This window comes from Patagioenas fasciata, chromosome 1 (genome assembly GCF_037038585.1).
Source record: "Patagioenas fasciata isolate bPatFas1 chromosome 1, bPatFas1.hap1, whole genome shotgun sequence".
Taxonomy (NCBI): domain Eukaryota; kingdom Metazoa; phylum Chordata; class Aves; order Columbiformes; family Columbidae; genus Patagioenas; species Patagioenas fasciata.
Window position 1 is genome coordinate 58,972,996 of NC_092520.1, and position 18,532 is coordinate 58,991,527.

The 18,532-nt window shown below is 38.1% G+C and overlaps 1 protein-coding gene across 5 annotated transcripts; it reads left to right on the forward strand.

The window, feature by feature from the left end:
- Positions 1 to 377: 377 nt before the first annotated feature.
- On the forward strand, positions 378 to 18,062 carry LOC136111915 (protein-lysine methyltransferase METTL21E-like). Of its 5 annotated transcripts, XM_071807241.1 has the most exons (6): positions 378 to 528; positions 2,155 to 2,239; positions 12,921 to 13,078; positions 15,569 to 15,686; positions 16,593 to 16,924; positions 17,599 to 18,062. In XM_071807241.1, exons 2-6 carry the CDS (start codon positions 2,170 to 2,172, stop codon positions 17,632 to 17,634), a joined length of 714 nt encoding a protein of 237 aa, XP_071663342.1. In that variant the 5' UTR covers positions 378 to 528; positions 2,155 to 2,169; the 3' UTR covers positions 17,635 to 18,062. The 5 variants fall into 5 exon arrangements, with proteins under 5 accessions (XP_071663342.1, XP_065712428.1, XP_071663329.1 ...); XM_065856356.2 differs by having other exon boundaries at positions 379 to 528; positions 2,130 to 2,239; positions 16,593 to 18,062; XM_071807228.1 differs by having other exon boundaries at positions 379 to 528; positions 2,134 to 2,239; positions 16,593 to 18,062.
- Positions 18,063 to 18,532: the final 470 nt, after the last annotated feature.

The window sequence follows — 18,532 nt, forward strand, 5'->3', positions numbered from 1 at the left end:
GAGTGGTACATGTGTAATTATGCATGTTGACAGCTGACTCTTCAATATTTGGCTGTAAAGTGGGCTAGGATTTGGCGGGGGGGGCGTGTTCCTTCTTGCAGTTCTGCATTTCATTGTGCATTTATATGTTCCTGTCACACCTGCGCCCCTGCCCCTTTGCAAATTGGAAGACCCCTTTCACTCTGAACAAGGGCTATTTGCTCTTTGTTTACTTTTTAGTAACAGTGAGTGGTTACTAATCCAGTGCCACCATCTAATTTTTGTTAAGAAATCCCCCAAACTTGGTCACTTCGTAGGTTGGCGCTCCCTTGCGTGGGTGCCCGTGGCTGTTACAAAATCCACCGCCTGACGTCAGGGCGGGGGGTGCGGTGCCCGCTTTGTGCCGGTGCTGCAGCTGTCGGGATTTATTAGCGCTGCTGGTGTGGGGATGTTGGCTTCAGAGCAGGCGTCTGCCTGTGAGGGAAACCACCGGGCGAATAAGGACTTTTCTCTTCGCCTGCCGTCTTTGGAAAGCTGCAGCACATTCAGGTAATGTCAGTGAAACATAGATGCCAATGGTATTTCACTTCTCTCTTGTCTTTTACTCAAAATTACTTTGTATTATTTACTTTAAGCAGCATAACTCAGCATCTGAGCTTTTTCTGCACTCTTTAGTTGCTTGCAGTACTCCTGAATTAGTGTGCTAAAGTCAGACAGGTTGTTGTGTGGTTCAGTGTACCTCAAGGCTATTTTTAGAAGGAAAAAAATGAGGGAGACCATAGAATACTAAGTTTTTCCCTTTTAGGGTGATTTTATAGTGCAACGTTGCTTGTCCTTCAGAATGCAAAGGGACTGATTATTAACCCATTCTTTTTATCTTCTAATGGGAAGAAAAATTGTCTGTTTTATAGTTCTGAGGTAGATGACAAGCTGATGGATGTGTATAACAATTACTGCTTAATGTCCCAGTATTTTCTAATGCTACTTATTATTCTGAAGATCCATACAAAGACTTTGAATCCCACTGAATCTCTCTTCTGTTCCCCATCTGAAGGTATTGCTATTGCTAAGCTTACGGATAGGCATAAACCTAAGAGTAATATTTTTGTTCTACAAGTTACAGTGATATGTAGAAGCCCCCTAAGTTATTTTCCACCTTCCAGTAGGTTAATGACTGCTGGCACTGTGGTGATGAGGTTAAATATCACACCCACGTGCCTTTTGTAAGGGGAACTCAGGAGTTCAGGGTGCATCTTGTCTCAACAAGACAGGGTTTTTTTGCACTGTCCTCTTTCACCTGAAGCCTTGAGAGGAAAACCTGCCCAAGGCTTTGCACTTTGAGGAAGTTTTCTTGATATTCAGCAGTTTTACTTTGATTTTTTTTTTTTTTAATAGATACTTCTTTATCCATTGCCTTATTAACTTGCATCCCTTTGGGGTTTTTAGCCCTCAGTAGATTAACTGTTTGCTGCCTATAACCACTCCTGCAAAAATTAGTCAAATTTCCATCAAACAGCGCAAATGTTTTAAAAATTATCAAAACTCTGTATTTTTCTAATTGTAAAATATCAAGAGTTAGAAACTATTGGTTGTCTGTCTGCTTTTCTGCAGATAGTTGGAAATTGTGTTGTCCTCTGTCATACTTTTCCTATTACTTTTTTCTCCAAAGTCTCCATGTTCTGTGCCTGATTATAGAGGTGCATACACATTCTGTTCTGCATGATTTCTATAGATCCTGCTTCCTACTTATTCTCATGTACAACTTTTACTAATAGATAATTTCCTTCCCTTCCAAGCAAATCAAGATTAAATCCTTTTTGTGCAATTTTTCTTCTTTCTGACATTTGTTACTACCTTTCCCTTCAATTGTCAGTAAGCCTACTGACCCTGATTTGAATTGGTTCTAATTTTAATATTTCATAAAATAGATTTAAATATTTATCAGAGCCACTTTTTTCTTTTTTTAAAAATCTACTTGCTTTTTCACCTCTTTGAGAGTAGAACAGTCAAATTGTTTCTTTTATGCTTTGAGTATTGACGTTTATATCTACATGTCTTTATTACCAATAGAAGTAAGTTACAGCATAATACATGTAAAAGTAATTACAATCTTTTTGTGAAGGAAAAAGAAACAAAATCATTTTATTCAGACAGGTTTGTATTTCTCTCTCCGAGGTTTTGTGACACAGTATGGATTTGACATCATCACAACATAATCATCTACAAAATGAACTGATAAGAAAATTGGAAAGACCAGAAGGTAAAATATTTCTTACTTCACTATATTTTCTTGTTGCACTTGGAAGTACTGTTAAGTATAAGGAACAAAGTGTCTTTCTGACAATGAGCAATCTTCTCATTAATTTTTCTGAAGAATTTTGTTTATGACCTTTGTACAGAAAATGCAACAGATAGCGCTGCTATGGTATTCTAGCCATGCAGTCAGTGTATGCTGTGCCAGCAGACTCTGGTCCCGGCAGTTTCCTACCAGTACCTGGCATCTTGCCTGTGACTGGTTCCAGGGAATGAAGCTGTGACTATGATCAAGCTATTCAGGAGATGTCTGTTTTCAGGAAATCAGTTAGGGAGAACTGGTTATTACAAAATTGACTTCTGTCTAGAGAGCCTCAAACCTAATTTTCAAATAACTTCAGGGGCTGCTGGAAGCTTTTTCTTTTAAGCAAGTTTATGGCTGTGTATCTTTCTAGTTCATAGAATCATAGAATAGTTTGGGTTGGAAGGGCCCTGTGACGGTCACCTAGTGACCGGGAAATTTTCTTTAAAGCAATTCCCTTTCCTGTTGTGTAATTCTCACTTGAACAAAGAGCTCAAGTTGATCCTACGCAATGAAACATGATTGTTGAGCAAAGAAATATCTAGAAATATAAATATTAAACATAGAACTACTAAAGACTGAAACGTTGATGACTGCCATTATGTAATCTGTAGTACATGAGGACCAAGGTGAAGTTGCACAGGCATTTTAATGTTTCTGCAGACTTGGCTTTCTAACATTGATACTGTCTACGTGCAGGATTCAGGGTAAGGAGGATTAAGTCTGCACATAATTTCTTTGGCTTTTGGATTATGAAAATAAATTGAGTTCTGGGACATTATTTTGATGTATGCAAAATTAGCTGGTAGAGAAGAATCTTAAGATCAAATGCAGGAATATTTCACTTAGCTGACAAAGTAGCTGTTTTGGTAGCAATAGCAGGTGGTTCTCTTCCATGTCTGGAAACACTAGTTTAAGAGGATGAGGGGGGCATTAATGGGAAACGGCATAACTTCACAGTTTAATCTGACACCAGGCTTTGGCATATTAAATTCCGCAACAAGTTCTGGAGGTGAAGAGTGCTGAACCTGCTGCATGGAGACTTACCTGCTCGATCACTCTGAGCTTGTGCCTTCCTTGTTCTCATCCTTTTCCTCTATCGCCTTCCCCATTCCCATTTCATTAACTTCACCTACTTGGTCTCTTTTTCTCAGGGTTCTTATTATAGTTCAGTTTCTCTGCAAGTTCCAGTCTGAGCTCTTTATATTTGGTGCCTTTCCCCTTTCCTTCTTAATTGGCTTGTCACTAGTTGTCCAGGTTAAAACTCCTTATTCTTGTTCATAATTCCCATTACTACTGTCTTTCAGCTTACAGGTAGGTCCTTATCTGGTCTGATCATTCCTTTGGTGTCTTTATCCAATCAGTTCTCCATCCCACGTGCATTGTTAGATGTCTCTTTCCTTTCATGATTTCTCTTCATCGTTAGCTTTAACTCTCTTCGGCTAAATTTTCTGAGATCAAATTCTGCCACTCCCGTCTTCATTTCTTGGGATACTAATTACTTTACCACAGTTATACTATTTAAATTTACCCCAGAATAATTTTATCTCTGAGACAAAAGGAGGAGAACAAGTTTGCAAGGCATACTTGTCCTTGAGACTCCATCGTCTCACTTCACTTGGCCAGGGCTCAGGTTTTAATCCATAAATATCTGAGAAAATGCTGACCTGGTAACCTTCACATAACTCCCGACATTTTAGAAGGGACACACTCCTTCTGCTCACCCTGCCTGACAGATGTCCTAATTGGTGGCAATTCCTGCCATCATTTCAAGTGTCTGAGTGAAGTCCAGAAAGGTGCCCTAAATGGGACACAGTTGGAATGGAGGCAAGTGAGAAGCAGCCTAATCCTGTAACTTAGAAGTTCAGATATTCAGCTGGGAAGAGCGAGTGACTTAGTGTCTCATTCTGATTTTCTGGGTTACTTCTAGAGACACTTATCTTTTTCACTCCTTTCCTCACTGACATTTTTCCATTAACTTCAAAGACTTTTCTATAAAAAAAGTGAAAAAAAGTCCTGGGACCAGAGTGTGGAGCCCATGCCTGCCCCTTCAGACCTGAGTACCCAATTCAGAGGTGGGCTTTTCCTTGCTTGTCCTTTTAGGATGATTCTTTCAGCCCTGGTTTCCTGATGTCCCACCTCTGGTAGTGATGGATGGAAGCAGTTGGTTTTGTAGGGCACCTCGAACTTGCCCTTCAGGTGAGTTGTGAATTTCAACCCTTCTGAGGAAGATCCAGCACCCAGTTCCTCTATTTTCTGAGCACGTAAATTGCTGAACCGTTCTTTATATAGTGGACTTTGATATTAATGGTGTTGGTTAAAAAATGAGCCTATTTTACTCTATATAAATGACACTTTTGCTATATCCTCCCACCATCTGCATTCTCTTATTTCATCTTCCTCTTTTCTTTTATTTTTTAAAATTTTCTTAGCTTTGAATTATGCTTCTATCTTAAAAACAAAACCAAACCAAACAAACAAAAAACCGCAAACCAACCAACCAAAAACCCCTCAAACAACAAAAACCAACCAAACAACTTCTTCCGTTAACTCTTCTCTCAAAACTATTAAACTCCACCCCTGCCCCCAACTCATGAAGTCGCACCATTAGTTACCTCTATGTCCTTTTCTTCACTGCAGGTTTGACCTGAAATATCAGAACTCAAATTCTACTCCTTTTAGGCAACAAGTTGCATTCAAACAACAAAAAAAAAGACTAAGAGAGGTGGCATGGAATAGGACTTGAGTATAATCCAGTTAAGGAGTGACTAGAGCTAAACTTCGCCTTCATAGAAAATCAGAATAGTCTAAAAATACCTCTTCTATGCATTTACATCTTGGCTATCTTATAGTAACTTATCTCTGAGCTCTTTTGCTTAAAAGTGGCAGAATTCAAATACTACACTAAATCTCAGTTGTACAAATCTGAATTAACATGTATTTGTTCCTTTTCTGCCCTCCACAACAAGGAGACCTGCTTTTGCTGAAGACATTACTGAACTCAAATGAAAACTTGTGTATGGATACAGCAGAAGTTGGAGGCAACACTCAAACAATCAAAGCGTGTATTAAGTCTTTAGAGAAGCCTGTAACATATTCTTCCCTCTCAGCCATGTGCCTCACTTTTCTGTTTTCACATCTTTTCACTTTGCAGTAGCTGCATTTCAACAAGAAATAAAATATTTCTCAACTGCCACATGAGTAAGTTGGTATGTTTGCATGCATTGGTGGTGTTAGGTTGCTTTCAGGTCCTTTCCTCAAAGAAATATTTTAGAAATCCAGAATTATTGGTAGGGGAAAATTGGCAGGTGTTTTGTTGAGTCCCTTCTGTTATGCTGGCTGTGGTACTTGGCATGGTCTGGAATGTCATTACAGGGAAATAAGAGCTTTGAATGGCATAAAGCCCTCTTGACCGGGCAAGGTAAGAGATGTGAAAGATTAGACTAGTCAGTGGCTTACAGTGTCTAAATTACTCATCCAGATCCTTCCTACCCATCAGGAAACTGGCTGTCAGTCTTTTCTAATGTATATTAGACCATCTAATTTAAGATCACAGCTTGCTTTTGTAGTCAAAGGGAAATTAGTTAAATTTAGAGGTGAAATAGCTGCTGAGCCTACACCTGAAGATGTTTTCAGTGCCAGCCAACCATGACGAAGTAACAAGGGAAGTACTTGACCCATTTGAATTCAGTATGTGTTCACGAGATAATCTGACTGTGGTAGTTCTATTTTCATCCTTCGAATGGTTTTGTATGACCTGTCACTTGGATGGGGCTGGGATATCAGTGGTGTGAATTTCAAATTGAAAATGCCCCTCTTAAGCCTGGTAAATACATACATAGACTGGATACTGTGAGCATACACCCCCCCTCCTGTTCTTGTCTCTGAGCTAATTGCATCTTGTCTCTTGGCGGAGAAGAGGCTGCCCTTGGGTGGCAGTTCTGTATTTCTCCATTTCAAAGTATAAGGTTTCAAGCATTATATAACCTTGATGTCGTATCTCAGGTTAATCAATATAATATACCCCATCATTGCCATTGGTTCAGCAAGTTGAGCTTGTAATGAATGTACTGGAACACCTACAGTGAGTTACATGATAGTTTCCCTTTTTGTAGGTAGGGATGAAGTAAGGAAAAATTAATAGTGTAGTTTAGATAAGTACTGGAACAGAGCTTTGCTTTATATTCTTAGAAAGGTGTAGGTTACATCTGACTTCTGGAAAGTCAAGGGCATGATTAGATTTCCCTCCTAACCCCGTCCTTTAAGGATCCTTAGACTGTAATGGAACAGAATGAAATAGAAATAGGTGGAATGAAATAAAGATACTACAGTGATTCAACCTGGAATTTGGGGACTAGTCTGTGATTCAGGATTGTTTATGTTTCCATGGAGCTATCTGTAATGCTTGCAAGACCAGGGCTCTGATCCCGAGATGTCAGTAGCTCATAAAAAACTTGTGAGACTTCAGAGTCCCTTAGAAATGTGACCTAATGTAGATTTGAGGTAAAGATCTTCTGAACCATTGAAAATACCCAGATTGATTCACAAGGCTACCTTTTGAGAATTTCCATCAGCGCAGTAATTAAACTCTTCTCCAGTCATCTCTTACAGGTACAGAGCTAGGTGCGGATCTATTCCACAGAATCACAGAGTGGCTGGGGTTGGAAGGGACCTCTCCTTGGAGGTCATCTAGTCCAACACACCTGCTAAAGCAGGTGCAACTAGAGCAGATCCCTTTCTGATCTTTCTATGGGTGTCTTCCTGACACTGAGATAAATACATAACTATAATGTATATATGTGGAATCTACATTATATCTATTATGTATATGTTATATATATAAAATATGTCTTGAATTTTCACTTTGGGTGGTGACTCCATTTCCGTGCGTCCAAAGTGGGCATGTCTGAAGAGTACTGTTATGAATTCTTGGAACTTTTGTGCATTACTTAATCAGTAATGTCAGCACAGGTAGTCCTCCTGTGTTCATCAAACTCAGAGGAAATCACTGAGAAGTCTTAGAGGAACCATGTACATCTTCACAGCTGTTGATACATGTTGTTTAAAATATTTTTAAGTACAAGTCTAAATGGTATATTTAAAATGTAAACTCTACAGGTGAGAGTATACTGCTCTGAAGAAGGGAGAATATGTTGCTGTAGGGTTGAACTTTGTCAGGTCAAGTTCATGCTGAAGGCTTGAATTTCATTCTTTTTGCCAGTTGGAGAAGATCCATCAAAGCAGGAGAGATGCAGAAGACAGCTGTGTCTTATTTCCTTGTCACCTTGAGCTGTGACACAATTTGACCTCAAGAGATTAAATAAGGTCAGGCCAGCACTCAAGACTAATCTGTACTTTTCCCTCTGTAGGTTATTTTGATGAATCATCATATGAAACTATTATTTCAAAATCATTGCTGTCCTAATCCATTAGCACAGAGTACTTGGAGGATGTTTTGTTACTCTGTGTGAATGAGTCTTGAAATGGAGATATTGACTGTTAGTATATTCTTCACAGCTTTTATGTGGAAGGATTACTTTACATCATTTTTTAGCCACATTTTCATTCAGGTATCTAGACAGTGGAATCTATTTCTTTTTTAATATTATTTTTATTCGGTACCCTTGTCTTTACTGCTTTCCCTGCATTTTAAGTGCTGTTTAACAGTGCCTGTCTCTGTTCCCTTTTTATTCAGTGGAGAGTGCACTACTGTAGACAGTATCATTAGTTATGTAGTAAGAGATTTAATATATGCTATCAACTGATGGAAGATACGCAACTGAATTTTAAGGTTACTGTCTCCCAATGGAGCTGCATATTCCCAAGTATGCTTTTATGGGACAATTGGTATAAAGAGAACAGCTGATCATGTAGCACATTTCTAAACAGAGGTACAATTTCTACTCATTTCAAGCAAAAAGTGTGCAGATAGAGCTAGCCTAAGGTGTGATTTGCTTAATTGTTAAAGGAAAAGATGCTGCAGTTCACAATTTGTTCCATTCTGACCTGGCCTTTTTCTTGCTTTCCCTTCACCACTTAAGGACTTTTCCAACTCTATCTCAGCAGAACTCACCTGTTTTTGTTTCTTTACGTTTTGTTCTAATATAAAACTTTTCATTTGACATTTGAATGTGTCAGCAAAATCCTCTGGTTCCCTACAGAAGGTTTTGCAGCTTGACATGCATTTCTCTAACTAATCTGTCACTGACTTCACAACTCCAGTCTTCCATGTGATATAGTATGTCTCTTTGGAAAACTATATTCTCATTTCAGTTGTAATAATGGTGATTGCATTGTCTTTGAGAATGATGTTTGTGGTGTTTTTTTAATGATGTGGTTGATATAGTGCAAGATGTGTCAGCGGTATATGACTTTTCTCCCTCAGCTCTGATATTAACTTAAAATCAAGGAGTTTCAAAGAACATGCTTCAAAGACGTTAGACTTTTATGAAAAACAATACCTGAAATATTTCAAAGAATGCTATAAGAAATTAATATAGTAGGCAGAAAGTTTTAAGAAACTTAAAGACACTCAAATTCTATTTCAAGAACCACTTGGGACATCTATAGATAAGAACTTTGCGAACCCAAATTCAAGGCCAAAGAAGAGCTGTCTGTTTCATTAACAAAAATTACTTCAGTTTCTATACGTTACCTGAACAGGATGAGACTATCTTATCTTAATATAAAGTTCTAGCACCTGAAATTCCAGTGGTTTCTATGTATACCTGCTCATGCAAAGAGACGAATAGACTGAAGAAATTCATTCTATGTACATACCACCTCCATGCCTCTCCAAATCATGGAAGAGGAGTGAGGGCAAACCTACCAGTTCAAACCCAGGCAAATGAGAAAGGGAGGAACCAAACCAGTTCTAGCAGACTTTCAAGTTCTTACAGTTTAGTATGGCTGATCGAGTAGTATTGCTGGAAATCACAGAATGGTTGGGGTTGGAAGGGACCTCTGGAGATCACCTAGTCCAACCCACCTGCTAAAGCAGGTTCAGCCAGAGCAGATCACACAGGAATGTGTCCAGGTGGGTTTTGAATGCTTCCAGAGAAGGAGACACCACAACCTCTCTGGGCAGCCTGTTCCAGTGCTGTGACACACTCAAAGTAAGGAAGTTTCTCCTCATATTCAGATGGAACCTCTTGTGCTTCAGCCTATGCCCATTGCCCCTCATCCTATCGCTGGGCACCACTGAAAGGAGTCTGGTCCCATCCTCTTGACACCCATCCTTGAGATATTTATAAACATTGATGAGAGCCCCTCTCAGGCTTCTCTTCTCCAGGCTGAACAACCCCAGCTCTCTCAGTCTGTCTTCATAGAAAAGGTGCTCTAGGCCCCTAATCATCTTTGTAGTCTGCCACTGGACTCCCTTCAGAAATTCCTCATCCTTCTTAAACTGGGGACTGAGAACTGGACACAGTTCTCCAGATGTGGCCTCACCAGGGCAGAGTAGAGGGGGATGAGAACCATTACGTGCTTCCATTCTTAGAAAAATTGAAGGCCAGATCAATCAAGTCACCTCTTCTCTTGTCTGACCCTATTCTACTGATGAATCAGCCCTCGTTTTCTTAAAATATCATTAAAATCATTAAAATCCATTCATTGAACCATAATTTCAACAATTTTTCTTCCTGAAAAAGAGAATATGGACTAACAGAGAGATAAACACTCCCAGAAGAGTAACTTCCTATCAGCTTTTTACATCTATTATTGAGAAACTAGTTTGATCAAAGTATCAGTAAAACTTTCTTAATGTTTGCAGATGTTGAAAGACTTAATCTCACTCACATTTTCCTTACTCTGCTAACAATTTTCTTGTTGCTGGAAATATTTCCCACTACTTTGTTATTTTTCTGTTCTGACTACTCTGCAGGCGGTTACAGAAAAAATAACTTATTTCCTTTTGTGCAGTCACACAAAGAGCTCAGTTATTCTGAATGATATAAAGCAGAAAATAAGAGTGCCTTTTGCAGTATGGAAACTTGTAGGTAAGTAAGCAGGTCTGACTAAAAGTATGTACTCCTTATTTTGTCAGCACTTTTCATTAGAATCATTAGCATCCTGGTCCTGATAAAATTTCTCATTAGAATTTTGAAGCCTGTCTGCCACATGATGTCTCTGATGAAACAAATACTCTTGCTGATTCTCCACAATAGTAATATCTTCCTAAGGGAAAGACAAAAATATATGAAAATTATGTGAACTTCTCCAGATGACCCACTTGGGGGATTACCAAAGGGGTAAGATTTAAGTGGTGTTTTTAATCAGCAGATTTTGGATTCTTCTTTCAGGGATGTGGACAGTTTAGCTCAGGTAGGGAGCAGTGGTCTGAAAACTCTGTTAGTGTAGGTGCTCTGCAAGGCTTAAGTAGAAATATTGCTGATAATGTAGGGAATAGGTGGGAAATGTTTATTGATCACTAGAGGGGTAGCTGTAATACTGCTAAAGTTTTATAGATCTTCTGGCAGAAACTTTATATGTTAAGACTTAATAAGTTATGGCTTCTCAGCAAAATTGAATCCAAAACAGATGTCAAGGGAGGAAGAATCAAGAAAAATAGTTGTAATTGGGAGGTAATAGAAGGAATAGCTTTTTACTTCCACTGCTAGTAGTGATCACAGAACAAGATCACTGCTCTAAGCAATCGGAGAAGATTAAAAGCAGGCAATATATGGTATGCCTGGAAATGGGATGATTAATTAAGTACACTTATGATCTGTGTAATAAGACAGCTTCATATTAATTCTTTCATAAGAAAAGATTAATTTTGCCCCAGAGTAGCATTTCCCTGACACTTAACTCATGTTTGTGCAGAGTTCCCTGTTAGCAGTCACAATGACGCATGTGTTTTCTCTCGACATTAGAGACTTGCAGAAGATGTAATGACCTTGCCACATGCTACTTATTTTCTAATGTCTTAAAATATAGCTTCAATTACCTTTACAAAATTATACGGTTTATATTTTTTTCAGTAGCATATGCATTATGCTCTTTTTAACTTTGCTCTGTCCCGTGATTAGGGTTCCACCACCTAATAAATTCTTTGAGCAACGTGGGTTGGTTAATTTTGTTTGTTTGTACGTGGGGTTTTTTGTTTGGTTTTTGTTTGTTGTTTTGAATTTCAGATTGTCTTAGCATCAACATACTAAGATTGAACATGAACATTTTTGCCTTTTAATCCTTGTTTGTCACTATTCTCTAGTTTCCTCTGATGCTCAGAGCAAGTTGATTTACAAACAGCATTGGTTTACAAGCTTGAACATCTTCCTGATGTGTTTTTGTTTGGTATCATCACTTTCTTTGTTCACCCCTTCTTTTGTCCCTTCTGTCACAAGGAAAGGAGAGAGACTTTGTCAATAGGTCGTGGCAATAAAAATACTGAGGCATATGGCAGACTGAATGTCAACACTTGAGGCCGTTGCATGTCCTGTGACTGCAGTGACTTGAAGGGGGAAAAACGTGAAGAATCTTCCGTAGAACAATGTGTATTATGATGATGAAAATATAAATGTTTTAATCTTTCATAGTCATTGGGCCTGCAGTTTCTGTGCAGATACTGATCTAGATGTCTGTGATTTTGATTGTAACTGCAGGCTTGATACAGAAACTCTACTCTGGACAAGATGGTAACCCAGTTATCTAAATCTCTAGCTCGCTCTCCAGGAGATGTAGCTTGTAAACATGTTTTGCTTTAGTGAATTTGCCAAGAGACCATAGTTGGCTGTGAAAGTAAATTTCCTGTGAAAACTTGGAATGATTCTAGACTTTGCTAAGAAAGTACTCTGGGCAGCTTAATTTACATTATATATATATATATATATATTTTTTTTTTTTTTTTGTGACATTGTAGTTCAGCTTTGTGTGATGATGGCTAAAACTGAAGCTGACTTGGTATTCAGTTAAAAAAGAATGAATCCTCTCTTGTTAGAAGAGTTATCCGGATTATGTTAGCTATCATAAATATCCTTCGCTTAGCAACAGGGATGGCATTCAGGATATCAAGCCAACTGGAAAGAATCCCTCTGACAGGGCTCTGTTGGGGTGGGTGGATAAGCTTTCCTGACAACACTAGTGCTTTCGCTCCTGTCTGTCATAATTTGGGTTGCTAGGATCTGTTTCACAAGTTTTGTGACAGACTTATAAACGATAATGTGGCTCCTTTTGTTTACTGTCAAGAAGAACTGTAATGTGGGGAAAGTGAACAGTAAAGGATATGGAAAATAATAAAAAAATCCAGGCACGTAAGACCATGAGTGTCTATATTATGGCAGCTGTTCTTGAAGGGAAAAAGAAGTGAAGAAATTTCCTTTGGATTGCTGAAATTGAAAGAAATATATGTTAACATTCCCCTTCTTTGCTTTTTTATGAACTTGGCTTCTTCAGCAAAACAGGAAAGAAATTATTTAGTCATGAACTGAAAACCTCAGTTAGAATTCAGGAGATTTCCCATGAGTCAAGCTAACCATTAATGGTGAAATGTATTTTTATTCATAGATGTAATTCATATTCTTGCTTCCAAATCAGCTTTTCAATATAAATTTATAGTTTCATTATCAGTCCACTCAGCTTGTTTGACCTTTTATACTTTTGCTTCCAGGGGAAAAAGAAGATGAACAGATAGTTGCAGAAATCATGAGAAGACGGTTTTTTCCTGCTTTTATAACTTATAAGGCCTGGGAAGGCTTTCACTTTGCTGGCCATGAGATAAGAATTACAGAAGCCACTGATTGTTACGGGGCAGTCGTCTGGCCATCGGTACAATATTTATGCACTATTGTTATATTTCAGTTTTGGACTCTTCTAGCACTTCCAATTTCTTTTGCATGATAAATTTGTTTTGTTGTATGTCATACCCAAGGTAAACATTCTGTGTTTCTCCGTCTCTGTTCTGCAAATCCCAAACATGAATTTAGCCTGGTTTCATATTGCTTCTTGATTCTCAAAGCTCAAATGGTAACTCGTTTGTGACCCTATCACACAAGATGTTTGATCTCTTGTCCCCTCTGCACCTACCAGTAGCTTTTGATCCTATTGGCCAGGCATATTTTGAAGGAAATATGACAGTCTTATGGTGATCACATTTCTGTATATTTTAGAAATACAGATGGCTGTATAGCAGGCAGAACCAGGTTGCAGAAACAGCTGTGATATGAGCTCACAAAGTATTAGCACTCATAGAAGCTACTCAACCTACTCATGTGAGAAACAAATTTACCTTATAAACATGCAGAAGTGGGAAAAACTTCAGCTGGAGCTTCTGGTTTCTTAAGCAACCAGAAATCCAGCCGGAGACAACCCTTGTCGTTGGCTCTTGATATAAGAATCATCAACATGCCCACCACACAAAGAGCCTTCTCCAAGGTTTTGAATCTGTGCAATGCAGCTGACTGTTCTGAAATAATTCAGAAATAAAGAAACCACTGTGGTCCACTGAGGTACCACAATGCACCATTGACGCTTGAGATATTCAAAGAACATCCCTGCAACAGAATTGCCTCCAGGGGCCCACATAAGACGGAGAGGACTAAAACCCAGGAGGCTTCATTTCCTTTCCCAGTGGTATCAACCACCTAGGATTGTGCTGTTTTTAAGAAGTACAGCCCTAGTTCAGCTGAATTAGCATACTCTGCTGTTTTGAACTCAAAACAATTTTACTTGTCTTAGCAGACCTGGACAAGTAATTTCTACTATATCTCTTAGTGGCCTCAGTGCATGTCTTCAAAGAAAGATTGGTTGACAGCCAATTATTTTCACAAAAATCATGGACTCTACTGAGAAGCTTTTTTTTTTTTTTTTTTTTTTTTTCCTGGAAGGATTTAGCCAGTTTTGCTGTGGAAGGAAGGCAACCTTTCTGTCTATGTCTCTTCATGTTCTCCCTTCCTGTTTCATCCAGCAGTATTCAAACTCTTCTGAAAAATACCAGTAAAATTTATCGAGAGGGTGGAAACTTTATTTTCCTTAAAGTTTCTGTATGTTTAATGGAAAGGAAGTCAGATTTCAAAGTTTCTCTAATTTAACCTACAGAAATTTTGATTCTGCCATCCAGTTTCTACAACAGAATATGGCAAAAAAATGAGGGAAGAAATTATAGGGATATATGGAACTAACAGGAAATCTTACTATAATGTGTTTTTAAATGTCAGTTAAACATCAGACACCATCTTTAGGAACCTGGCTTTAATTAGTCCTGGTGCTCACAGACTTATTTCTATATCAAAGCTTTGTTGATTACAAGATAAACATGCGTTTGCATAAAAGACTCTACTCCTTTTGCTCTGATTTAAGAGGTAGAAAGCAAAAACTTTGCTTGAATTTCTAGCATGTTAACACTGGGTCAACAATCCTCCTGCTCCTTTCCTTCTACTTTTTAATTGATTAAAAGCAAAACTAAGAACATAATTTTGTTGCACCAGACTAAGGCACTGTTTGTCTTTCTAAACGGTCATCTGTATTGCTAGAAGATGTAGTGACCATTATATGTATTTGTCAATGGAGACTATTGAATTACCAAAGTCTGGGGAAAAAATGTGGGAGACAAACTGGAAACTATGTTTGCCAGGGAAATAAAATTAGCAATTTCTATTTCAACAGTGAACTAAAACTCACTGGTCAGTATGAAACAGGGCAGAAAAATTGAAGAAGCTTCTTAATTAGAGTTTATATAAGGAGATACATATATATATATATATATATATATAAAAGGAATCTGTTGTAGAGGATTCTTTGTGACTTTGTTTGCTAAGCTTAACAAACTGAACTGGAAGAAAAAGGGTTAATCTATTGGTCCATTTTGAATCATTATGGTAATTAATTATTGTTAGAAATAATTAACTATTGGAAGAGTTTAACAAGGGTTGTTGTGGATTTTCTCTCACAAGCAGACCTTATATCAATATGTCTTTGTGAAGGACACATTTTAACTCAACCAGAAGTAAGTTCAGTAATAAGCAGGAATTGCTGACTGGAATTTCATAGCTCATGTTATGCACCGTGACAGATTAAATAATTGCAGTTGTTCCTTCTGGCTGTGACACTTTGCAAATCTATACTGAGGCTTGTTGTGGCATTTACTTTGACAGCCTATAGAGCTCATAGTGAACAGACATGAATTTTTGAAGAGACAAGATTTTTTTTGCATGTTTTTCAATTACAATGCATATTTAGTGAAGGGATTTATTTATTTGTTTTTATTTATTTTTTATTTATTTATTTGTTCAGTATGTTCATGGGTTCCCTTCCCTACAGGCTCTTGTTCTGTGTTATTTTTTGGAAACTAATTCTAAACAATACAATTTGGTTGACAAAAATGTGATTGAAATTGGAGCTGGAACTGGGTTGGTCTCCATAGTAGCCAGTTTACTGGGTGAGTACATGCCATTGCTCTTATGCTCTTGGACCCATCTCTCAGATGAATGCTGGAGGATGAAGAAAGTTGCTCAGTTCTTCTAAAAGACTATTGTTTGAAAGCTTTGAAGAGCAAGAAAAAGGAGATTCCAAAAGTCTTGTTTGGAAACCTGTTCTGTTTTTTTATTTTTCTGTAAAACTGTAAGAACATTGATGCAATAAAGGACGTCCCAGTAGATGATGTTGTCATTAACAATGTTAAAAAGGGGACCAAAATAAGAAACTAGTGGCCTCACAGGATATTAATAGAAACCAGGCGAAGGCAGATGTAGGTGTGACCAAAGAGCTCTTGGTTGCCAGGTCACTTTCTTTCCCTTTGTGTTCCTCATTTTCTTTCAGCAATTGATGAGCAACTTGATTTTCTCCTGCTACAGACACTGTTGTGTTTTCTCTCATGGTAGCCTATTCTTCCTCAAGAATAATTCAGATTGGTGACTTCTGCATTTTAACAGAATTTTAGCTTTATGTAGTCCAAGAAAGCTTTTTCCTATGTGAACAGGAAAGAATCTGAGGCAACGCTTAATGCTCATGCTGACTTTTTGGAATCAGTAACTGGTATTCTTCAATTCCCAGTTACTCACTGTACTTTTAACCAATATGATATCAAGATGCAGTAAGCATCTGGTTTCTTCCCACCTGTCCCTAGCTGCATTTAGATGTCAATCTGTAGATTAGAACCGCTTGGAACCAAATATTTATCTTAAGCACAAGGGGCAAGAGTTATTTGGAGCATTTATGTTGTTCTGTTTTCCCTCAGTTAGAGCTATCTAGTAAAATCAGGTCCTTGTGCATTGGCTGTTGTGAATGGGCTTTTACTCAAGTCTTGAAGTATATTCAAAGATTGTTTGTTTTCTTCCTGTCACAGGTGCGCTTGTGACTGCCACTGATTTGCCAGAACTGCTGGGAAACCTTCAGCACAACGTTCTCCAAAATACAAAGCTGAAGTGCAAGCATAAGCCTTGTGTTAAGGAATTGTCTTGGGGAATAGATCTGGAAAAAAACTTTCCTAGGTCTTCCTGTCACTTTGACTACATTATGGCTGCTGATGTAGTTTACAACCATCCCTTCCTGGATGAACTCCTCTTGACTTTTGATCACTTGTGCAAGAATGACACTGTTATTCTGTGGGCCATGAAATTTAGGTTGGACGAAGAAAACCAATTTGTGGGCAGATTTCAGGCACTATTTGACTTAGAGGTGATTTCTAATTTCCCCAGTTTGAACATAACCTTGTACAAGGCTATGAGGAAAGGTGGGATGAAATCCAGACCTTCCAAACTGACAGTCTGAAAGAGAGATAAAGGGAGGTGACAGTTTCAGGTCTTCTACAGTTTGCTCTTGTTTTAATAATTTCCATGTTAGTAGTTGTTAACACCTGCTTGAATGACATTTTTCAAGATAGCTAAAACAAAACATCAGATTCCTAGTAAATCCCTAACAAATTCCTAAATTCAATTTACCAAAAGTTTTATACATGGAATAAATGTATCTTAGACACTTTCATGACTTTTATGTGCTATGCTGACAACACCAATAACTTTCACAAGTCTTACCATTATTGTTATGGCTTACATGATGAATATTTCCAATAGCTTTCAATTGCATCTATGAATGGTGTCTTATCGGATCAACCAATCATTTGAAACTATGATAAATCTTCGTGTGATAAATCTTTGTATTTAAAAACTGTGATGTTAAATCTGATCTTTCTCCATTCTCACTATTGTATAAATCCTTTGAGTAACCTTTAGAGGACATTAAATTAGCTGAAAAAACCCACGTGGGAAATATACTGTCATAATAAAGGCACAGAATATATTAGTTACCTTTTGATTTAATGATGTTTTCTTCCCCTTCCATTTTTTATTTAGATTCAGGGATTCTTCAACAGACAGCTGCACATGTGAGGCAAGAGGGAGTTAAATGCTTTGTTGCTTGAACAAAGCTCTTGGATGAGAAGAGTACAGCATATCATCAGCTGCCCTTTGCAAAGACCTTAAATTCTTGGAGGACTGTTCCTCCAAAAATAGATGTGTATCTGGACCTCAGGGAACAATGGAAGAATGACAGTGGCCATCGAGAAAGCAGTTTTGCACTGCCAGCTGATGGTGACTAGGGGTAAAAAATGAAACCAACGTGACATGATGTGGTTGAGAAATGAGCAGGTTTAGATTTTTTTTTTTCTGTTTTTGTAGTTTGAGCAAACAAAATACTTTTCTTACAGCTGCTCAGTCCTGCATGTTCCTGTTTTCAGTGGTCAGATTAATGTCCTTGAAAGACTGTCAGAGAACTTTTTTTTTGTGAAGCTTAATAAAATGATTCTTTTCACACCTCATATTTTCTGGTTCTCTTTGTAGTTCAGTGTAAGGGACCCTCAAGTCCCTTGCAAGCTAGAGAAACTTTACCACCTCTGTTGTAGCAGGCAATTGCTCGAGTAACACATGGGCTTTGGGGCTGTCAGTTCCCTCCAGGAACTTTTTTATGTATTATCAGATTTGAGCCCTTCTTTTTATGATGAATTCTAGAACATATTAGTGTTTGTTTGTACCTCTTCTTGTGACAGATGCATGTCTGGCACAACTACGGGGCAGAACTATGACAAATGACTGGAATAACTGGAATGTACTCTTACATTTGGTTTTCTTGGGATGAAGGTGCTCAGCATTAAAGATGAAGTGTTGCAGACAAGATAATCTGAGCTGCCAAACTCTTCCAATGAAATGTGGGGATTCCATGTGTGAAAGGAGGTAGTGTAGAGGATTTTGGGGGGAGGATGAATGAAGATGTGGCAGGAGGGATCTGGAG